The 10,000-nt window shown below is 39.5% G+C and overlaps 1 protein-coding gene across 1 annotated transcript in view; it reads right to left on the bottom strand.

Annotated features, from left to right (window-relative positions):
* The window catches only part of LOC137973293 (TNF receptor-associated factor 2-like), an 11,551-nt gene extending 3,501 nt beyond the window's left edge, over window positions 1-8,050 (bottom strand). The window contains exons 1-6 of the mRNA XM_068820073.1: window positions 7,908-8,050; window positions 6,352-6,412; window positions 5,989-6,093; window positions 3,334-3,498; window positions 2,065-2,142; window positions 540-629 (exon numbers count right to left, since the gene is read on the bottom strand). Of these exons, the coding sequence (XP_068676174.1) occupies window positions 540-629; window positions 2,065-2,142; window positions 3,334-3,498; window positions 5,989-6,093; window positions 6,352-6,412; window positions 7,908-8,050 (642 nt within the window). The remainder of the gene's footprint in view (window positions 1-539; window positions 630-2,064; window positions 2,143-3,333; window positions 3,499-5,988; window positions 6,094-6,351; window positions 6,413-7,907) is intronic.
* Between the last annotated feature and the right edge of the window lie 1,950 nt (window positions 8,051-10,000).

Here is a 10,000-nt window from a genome sequence, read left to right as displayed (position 1 = left end):
ATCCAGTTGGCTTTCAAAGACTTACTAAAAGAAACAATATCAATCATTTTTAGGCCCCCGTTTGGATAGTCATTAATGATAGTGTTTCGCTTAATTTTGTCTCCTTTACCATCCCACAGGAAGGCGAAAAGAAGTTTGTTTACTTCTTTAATAGCCTTTACATTTAAAGGTAGCGGTGATAAGATATAAACAAGTTGCGAGACAACAAGGCTTTTAAGTACTGCTATTTTACCCATTAGTGTCAATCTGCGGTAGTTCCAACTGCTTAATATATTCCTGACCTTTACGAGTTTTTCGTCGTAATTTAAATCAGTGGTTTCCTCCGGGTGAACTGAAAGCCAGATTCCTAGAGTTTTCACTTCACTTCACAAGGTATTCTTCAATGAGAGTAAGTCAATATTTCGCAAACAGATGTTGATGTCATGTCATTATAGGCTTCGCAGAAATAATTTTCTGCTCATAAATCTTATAACCAACACCACTTTACCAAAATTTATCCAGTTGTAACGTTGTATTTAAAAATAGGATGTCAAGCTTACCTCAGTCTTGGAGCAACCAATCTGAGAAAATGGACACGGACCTTGTATTCCCTCGCAATCTCCCATAATAGGATTTTGATGATCTGCCAGCTGTAAGGTTATAAGAAAGTGTTTTGTTACTTCTAATCAATCCACTTAAATTGATCGCCACTGTCGCTTTCCTTTCTCTTGAGGAGCGAAACTTCCTACAACTAATAGACCAAGTTCTAAGAGCCACCCACCTCACCCCTAACCCCGTCCTTAGACGAGAGTCTTAGGATTTTCTCTTTAACTAAAGTGCTACTATGACCAAAAAATAAAGAAATTCTTCGTTTTCTTTGGAGTTCAAAACTATGTTAACTAAGCACTAAGTGACACCAAGTTTTAAGCCTTGATTTAAAAAAGGCACCTGTTTATTCTAAATGTATTTTTTTTTTCTATTTAATGATCCATCGTTACTAACTTTAAATCTTCAGAAAGCTGGATCGAGCTGAAAATGACGTCAATGGCTCGCTAGTTTAAGAATGCAATGCGCGTGTACGCGGCTGAATTTATATGCATTACTCTTAAGCTATTGAGTAAATGACGACACTATTCCCTAGATCCAACCCTCTGAGGTCCAATCGGTCAGTTTTGAACGTGGGTAATGGCGGCCCGTGAAGTCCAAAACTCGGTACATTCAAAGTAAACAGCCTTTGAATAAAAATCAAAGTTCAAAATTTTGCCAGTCAGGTGTTAAGCAAGTACACTTTCAAAATTTGAAGGAAAAAAGGTAGTGATTTTTTTATCATAGTGGCACTTTAAAATGCTTTTGACTGATCACGAGAGAGTAACGAGAAGGGGTACGATAATTCAAACGTTGGCCGCGTAGCATTGATATTTGAATAAAGAAGGCACGTAACAATTACACCGTTATGGATATCTCTGTTACAACCATCTTGTCGAACATGGCAGAGGTAGGGCAGCACAATGCACAGGGCTTTTCCTTGGGAAACAACCGATTTAAAGAGCTTTATGATATATCTCGCTCTTTCTCTCGTAGTGCGCGTAATATGGTTGGCCAATTTAGCAGCACTGTCTCACTAAGGTGTGGGATTGCAGAAAACCACCTTGCATCTCATTTGCACCTTATGAAAAACAAAAGAGCACATTGTATCCTGCCTCGTTTCATTAAAAATTAACTGAAATCATTTTCCGCAATCCCGCACCTCACTCCATTGCCCACTTGACTTCTTGCCAGTGTGCTTTCCTTTCCAGTTTGATTACCAGAAGATACCGACAACAAATATCTTTGTTCCAGTTCAAATTATGGCTTTTGTGCTCAACACTCGGGCCATAAATTGCAAGCCATAACTTACAGTGCTGCCTTCGGACTCGTTTAAGAAGTATTTAAATCAACACTGTTTACAAAAGGTAAGGTAGCTCTGGTTTACGGACAGAATGTTGGAGCATGTATTTGTATGAGAGAAGCCCAGTCACACTACAACTGAGCGACGAAAAGCAAACTGCTTTACTCTGTGTAAGTGAAAGTCTCAGGTCAACTCACCTTTCCTCGAGGAATTCTTGCTTTATTGCACTTATCACAATCAATTGGAAAAACAGGACATTCATTGTCCTGGTGATCCTACAAGAAAGGAATGACGAAGAGCACTGTGTAAATAGTGTCGAATACTTGTGTAAATTAATGAAATGTACTTTCAATAAATTTTAAATGAAAAATGAAAAAGAAGTTGCCCGGTCTCCACTGCATATGTAGCTCGTTCCACACTGATAAACGTTTTCGTTCGTTACTCTTCTCCGAACTTGATTTTTATGCAAGATTCATTCATTCATTCATTCATTCATATCAGACGCTCATGACCTTGAAGTGTTTATCTGTGGTTCATAGCTGAGGTTTTTTTGAGATTAAAAATTTCCTTATTTGGATGCAACGTAGCTCGTGCATGTTCCAGCGCGTGCAGCTTTGATGTTATTTTTGTCTATGTTTGGGTATAAAATTGGTGTCCTAAAATCCCCAGGTTTGTTTCAAGAAAAAGAGTTTCAAGTTACACGCTTCAAAGTCATGTGCTTCTCTTCATATGGTATGCATTCGTTCATTCGTTCGGTCGTTCACTCATTCATTCATTTGTATTCAGCTTGAGGCCGCCTATGCGACTATGATATACTAGAAAGAGAGACCACTAAAACGTGAGCTAAGTCATCTTCTCTGTTCTAACATTGTGTGGGTTTTTAACCGTGCAATAGTTGATTTTATTGGATTGCCACAACGATTTTCTCCACGAAATTCTGGAAACTGAAGCTTACTTCACTGTGTAATGGCGGAGCTCAGGCGCGCGAAGCGCGACAGCGAAGCACTATGGCTAAGATTTTTTGGGAAGTCTATCCATGAGAGACATTTTTGATTATGACATCTCGTACGTCAATCCGTCCGCCCCTACAGACTGTCGGCGTGGAGGTGGGGAGGCAGGACAGCCTCTGGGGACGGGAGTGTTCGGGCAATTTTCCTTAGCGGGAAATCGCGTGGCAGCGTTGCATTTGGCAACCCCAGTTTTTCTGGCGGGAAATCATATTGGTGACAAGCAACGAGATAAAGAGCAGGAGAGAAGAGGTGACGAAATTGGAGAAATTTGCATGTACACTATATTGCTTTCTGGGGTAAGAAAAGGGGAGCTCCGCTTTTAGGCTTGGCTAAATCTATATATTATCATTAACTCAAAGCAATATGGCGAAGATAAACATGATTAATCACCGCACTGTCCGGCACGAGTTTTTCAAAAAGGTCGTGCGCAACGCGTATTTACAATAGATAACATACCTTCATCTTTCGAGAGACTACTGAAGAATGACAAAATTCACAAGGCACTAGCCGAAAGTCGCATTCGATTTCCAGGTGCTCGGGAAGCAGAGCTTTTTCCCCCGTCCAATCACACTCAGTATGTACACATGGAACTTTCAAGTATTCGCAGCCACTCGTGTGATCCTGAAAAATAAGCACGAAATGCGAGTAAGTTAATTGACGTGACAAAGGAGCGCCGGTTAATGATTACAGCCCAGAACGGGGTACAAAAGCCGCTGAGTCTGACGAAGAGGCAAATTGAAAACCAGACGGGAATAGTGACATTTTCTATCGTTTCCACAAACTGATCCAAATTGATGGCTCGCTGCCTCAACTGTATAGTGAGGGAATAGTTAATATCTTTAACAACGATCAGTCTACCAATAGGGCAGATTACCTTCTTGGCAAACAGATATAAAACTGATTCAAACTTCAAACAACCTCTAATCCCCTTTTTTATGCAGAGGGTTTTTGAATCACTTTGCTGTTGCTGTTGTCAACTAGTTGATACCCATTCGCATATTTTACAGCCCTCATCATTTTGCTACCTTGTATTTGCACAATAGTGATACAGATCGATACAGGGTATATGATATATTTAAACAACGGAAATTGACATTCATGGGAGTTGTGGAGAACATCACAAATAAGAAAAAACTTAAGCAGATGCGAAGAACGCCTGGACAAAATCCAGGATTGAACGCGACCAGGGGCCCGTTTCTGAAAAGTCCCGATAACGTTCCGGGCTCGAAAAGCCATTTATGAAACTGACATCGGCTTGTTTTGAAAAGCTGGTCTTTCAACACGTTTTCAAGATTAAAAAAAGTGAAATGATTGTGAAGTAGGATATCTCAAAGCTTCTCCGTTTTTAAGATAAACAAGTAGTTGTGAAGAGCTTCCGGACTTTCGAGAAACGGGCCCCAGAACCCAAGACCATGCGATTGCGCAGCACGTCTCTATCAACTGAGCTATCAAGCCAACTGCGAAACTGTTTTTTTCTTTCAGTATTTCTTCGCAAATGCTGAAGTTGTTGCTTAACTGAGATGGTCTCCAACTTTATGTTTAAATACTGTTCAGTTGCAACAATCTCATTTTAAGCTATCGACTCGACGCAGCACATTTCCGTTTCCAAAACGGTCGTTGCCATTTCAACGGCAAGTAGAACTTTTTCCTGGTATGAGTATTTTTTTTGGTAAGAAAAAAAAAGACCAAATTACGTATCGAACCCAGGTTATTGGATTAGCAGCGTGCGTCATTCACCACTACACTATATCGAGTTGCACAGCCAAAACATAAAAAAAATTTACATATTTAACCACTTTGTATTAAATATAGTAAATAGTTGACTGAAATGGTAAGACTAACATTATCCTCAACGTAAGGCAAACCCTTAACACCCTAATCATTTCTTAAGCTGAATTTCTCAATCTGGGCGAAATTTTAGCTGATTCAGTTGAAAATTCAACCTCCTCGGGTCTATTTATTCCAAAATGCTTGGCTACTAAGCATGGTATCGACCGTTTACGAAAGGGAAATAAACCTCGACCCATGACACTCGATTTGAGCCTGAAAATGTTCTTAGCATGTTCTTAAAGATGCTTGGTATACTAAGTTCGACTACAAACTGATTTGTTCTTAAGGGTATCACGCAATAAGAAAACCACACTGTAAATGGTTTGAACCCAGGAGTCATATCATCATTAAGCAAAGTATGATCGTCCTGGAGAGTGTAGTCCTGAGAGGGACTGTTTGAGATAACATTGACTGACGGACGTTTCGACAACCTGAGCGGAAGTCATCTTCAGAGTCAAGTGATTTGTGTAACGTCAGTAGATACTATAAGAACTCCGGTCGTAGATGTCATTGGTCAACTTATTCGTGATGTTATTGGTCGACTGTCAGTTGATCCTGGATGTAATTGGCTGGGAAGACTAAACAGTGATTGGTGCGTTTCACATTTCCACATTGTCTAAGTATTTAAGATAATTAATTTCCCTGTTAGACTACAGTTTTACGTTTCTTTTACCGTTACTTATACTACTCATAAAACAAAAACAGAAAAATGAGCAAAATAAACACATTCTTAGCTGACCCTCAGGCTGGGTATGTTCTTGGTATGTTCTTAAAATTCTGGTCAATCGTTTAGAAAAAAAAAATTCATATTCACTACTTGCACAATCCCATAATGCAATACGTTTTGGGGGTTCTTTAGATAAAACAAATGTGACGTTATTTACGCTTCAGTGAACTGGATATCCACTGTTTTTTATGTAAAGAACCGCCTAAAACCTATTTTATTATTGGATTGTGCAAGTAGTGAATTAAAAAAAGAGCGTAGTTGTCTAAGTGAGGTGCCTCTCTCTTTCCCTCTACATTTAGCGCTTGCTACGCAGGCTAATCATCAGAGTAGGAAAAGCACAGGAGGGGCATGTTGGTGGAGGGGGGAGGGGGGGGGGGGGAAAGTGTGAATACTACCGGCAAAACAAAAGCACCGACGAATCTCATGGTGAATTGGATTGGATACGAGTCTGTTCATCCTTGCTCCAGCACTGAGATAAACAGAAAGTAAAGGAAAGCACTAATTGAGGACACCGCAAACTGATCACTTATCTCTAGTCTTTCTCCACTAAGTACCTCTAAATGCCTGACTTCTCCTTTCCAGGTACATCCATCATCTGTAAAAGTGCAGAACACGACAGTAGCTTCCACTTCACGACGCATAAATTTGTCTGCAAAAACCTACAAAGATAATAATATGTTAAGGCTTCCACAAGTCGATTGAGTATGGCCAATCCTACGTCAGCCTATATTTTCCTCGGTCAGAAAAATTCTTTGATACTCATAATAGATCCGCACGTATTATATCTAAACCATCAAATAAGAGGCATGTATTTGTTCTTTTTCCTCCTAGTCTTTCTCCCTTTCCGAATACTTTTCATTTCCAAAGTAAGATACCTCGCCAATCTACATAGGATTTTGCAGAAAAAAGTACCAGACCTCATTTCCATGAAGTTGCTGTTTATCAACACGGCAAACCATCACCATTAAAACTTGGTCACTAGAAAAAAAAACATGAAACTTTATTTCACTTAAATATGTGGTTCATGCTAAACTTCGTATTCGAAGATGCACCATTAAATAAAAATCATAATAATCTCCCAATATCAGCTGTAAATTATGTTAAATTATTTTGTAAGTATTGTAGTTTAACGAACTGCTATATTCATTTAATATAATTAGATGGATGATTACATTCGCCTTTTTCACCAATCGCATAATGCAGTTCAGTTTGGGGGATTATTTCCATTAGAACAATGGACTGAAGCACGATACAACCCAAGCCGATAAATAACTTCTTATAAGAAACGATTTAGAAATACATGAAACAAGAAATATAAGTGAAAGAAACCGACGTTTCGGTGCATCTTGCGCCATTATCAAGGTTATAAAGATAAAATGCGGTTTGTAAAAAGGCTACGTTAAAACGAATTTGCATAAAAGAGTGACCTGTGCGATGCAGGTTATATCGGGTACACAAAGGGCCACCTTCACACGCGCGTTGAGGGACACCGTCAAAAGGCGTCATCTATTTACAGGCATTATTGCAAAGATCATAACACTGCTGTTCCGAACAATTTCTTAGCACGCTTCAATGTAATCAAGAAATGCACGAACAAATTTGACTGCCTTGTTAATGAAATGCTGTGTATTCAATATCTTAAACCAGCATTGAATGTACAGTCGGATTCTCTTCGTGCTAAAGTATTCATGTAATTAGCTTGGCACTCTTTTATGCAAATTCGTTTTAACGTAGCCTTTTTACAAACCGCATTTTATCTTTATAACCTTGATAATGGCGCAAGATGCACCGAAACGTCGGTTTCTTTCACTTATATTTCTTGTTTCTTGATAAATAACTTAATAACTTGTATTGTTTTACGTTAAGACCCCCATGCCCCCCCCCCCCCAGAAAAACGTATTGCATTATCGGGTCCCAAGCGGTTTTTTTTTTTTCAAAATGGCCGCAAGCCGTTTTATCGAGGTGACAGACGAAGAAATTAATTGTTGTAAAGACAATGCATATTTGTCAAATAATCACCTATGTAATTATACTAAAAAAAGTTAAAACCTCAGGATCGGTGACTATCGGTAAATAGAAACCTCGACATCGTCTCGGTTTTTATTCACCGATATTCACCTCGCCCTCGGCGAATAACCCGTCATCCCTCTTTTTGTTATGTATGTATGTATGTATGTATGTATGTGGCAGTTTTTTGTGCCAATGGTTCCAGAAGAGAGATTGCAAAAACTTTTGCAGTTAAGTATGGAACGTACGAAGTAATGTTGCGTTCGTGGTGAAAGAAATCTCTTTACAATTTTTCTGGTAATTACCACTTTTCGACACTCTATACTCGACGCGCGCGCAATCCAACAATCGACCGCAACTCGCATGCAACTTTCCTCTCACATGACCTTCTTCCCGCTTCGCACGCGCAGTTGGTAGTTCGGTAACATGCTCTTTGCTTTCTAAAAGATAAAGTATTTATTCTCACATTAAATTTCCTAGGCAGGAAGAGCAATAAAAGTGTCCACAACTTGTCTGCATGGCATCTAGCAAAAGTAGTCCACAGTAGGAGCAGAAGTACTTCGCGTCAATTTTTGACTTGTCACGATTTGCTAATTGATAGCCTGGCATATGGATATCGTTTTCTTCTTCCTTCCAGTAAACTCTGTGTAGGTGGGCGTTTCAACTGCACAAGTCAACTCCTCTGACTTTCTCTGTAGTCTGGAAATCACTTTCAAGTTCGACCTAGTTAGTTGAGGAATCAGAAAAGAACTGATTTAGACCGTAGAAAAACAAGGGGGAGCGGGATGAGGTGATTTGACACATTTATTAGTATAAGTTTAAAACACTGAGATTTTACATTGGTTGTCTTAATTTAGAGCTGATTAAGTTGTTGCTCGCTCAGCAGTAATTAAGCCGGTTACACACGATAAGACGGTATAATTTCCTTCAACAATAAAAGCAAGATGACACAGGCGCAGACACACGTAAGAGGCCCAAAAGGCCGAAACAGCTGTCCATAGCTCTGAATTGACTGGGTGAAATGGTTGTGCGCATGCGTGATGTGTTGGCCACGCCGAGTTGATGATAGCGTGTGTCATCTTGCTTTTATTGTTATAATTTCCTTGCCTATTGTCATTGACAATTTTCATTGGGTCGCAGGTGCATGAACGACAAGTTTTCTTTGACGATTTCTGCCTTAACAAGTTTTATTTGCTCGTGTGAAGAAATGACCAAGCCTTACGTTGACAAATTTCACTATAGCCAGCAACACAGGTACACAGCGGACACCAAAAAAACGAAAACACAGGGCGCCAAAAATAAACGTTTCTTAACCATGGTTTATGCGTATTTGACGAGAGAAATAAAGTTGCTGGCTTATGGTCTGGGTTTTGCTTGAGCATTCGAATAGACATATGAATCGGAGGTAGCGGGTTCGAATTCCTCTGTGGGGCAACACAATTCTGCAAGGGAATTTTTCAGTTTCATGTTTCGAACCCTGGATAGGAATCTATTTGGTAAACAGTAGAGTTCATCCTCGACGAGCGTTTTCGTAAGCTCTATCCGTTGCAAGCACTACCGGAATTCGATGGCACGAGGAAAGAAAATGTTAAAAAAAGATAACTTCTTATCGTGAGAATTATTTCATTTCATCATATTTTGTAGATAGTAAGTAAAGTAAGTGATTCATGATTAAAAAAATAGGGGTCACCGATGATCTGAACGAGTAAAATCGATGTGATTTTGCAAAGCTCTTGGAAAAGTTTGTTTGTCACGCTTTTGCGTGACCTGTCGGGCAAGGACTGGAACCCAAGAGAGGATCGATCGTTGAAGAGATGAAAGGGTTTTACCGAAAAAAAAAACCTTTCTCGAGCATAGCAACGAAGTTTTAAGCAGGGGTCATCTTCGTTTGGTTGGTGTTTTGTATAATATCTCTCCATTGCCGTCATGCTCATCCTTTGGAGTGTGTTTTTTTGTGACATTCAATCGCTGATCGTTTCCTCGCAGGTCCGCACTATTCAAGCGGACGAGGACGAAAATACTCAGAATACTGCTCAATTTTCACAAAAGTAAAGGAAAAGAACTTTAAAAACATGCATTCACTTTGAACTTAAGTTCGTAGGGTAATCAAAACATTAAAAAGAGGCAGCCCCATTAAATTTACGCAACGGTTCGTTCTCGAGTTTTCCAAACTTTCAGCCACTAGTCTACTCGATCAGCTACCTTTTCCAGAGCTTTTCCATCCTCCCGCTCACTTCTCTTTGAAGTTCGGAAATAAATGTGCCATTCTTTTGCCGGCCTGGAATTTTTTCCTCGGCGTTTTTGTCGCCATGTTATTTTAACTGATGCTTGAAAAATATGTATGAAAGTCAAGCAGACTAGTGCACGACTGATAAACTGACCTCGCGAATGTCAGTCGTGCAGTAGTCTACCTGACTTTCATAAATATTTTAAATCAAATTTGACTGATCACGATCTTCTCTGATCCAAGGCTGTGCAAGACTTATCGTCCACGGTTTTTGCAAAGGTTTTAAAACCTCAACTTCACTAATGCTCGAAGTAATGCCTGACATATTACAG

Source organism: Montipora foliosa, chromosome 10, assembly GCF_036669935.1.
Source record: "Montipora foliosa isolate CH-2021 chromosome 10, ASM3666993v2, whole genome shotgun sequence".
Taxonomy (NCBI): Eukaryota; Metazoa; Cnidaria; class Anthozoa; order Scleractinia; family Acroporidae; genus Montipora; species Montipora foliosa.
The sequence above is the reverse complement of the archived record's forward strand: the minus strand, read 5'-3'. Positions and strand labels throughout refer to the sequence as shown.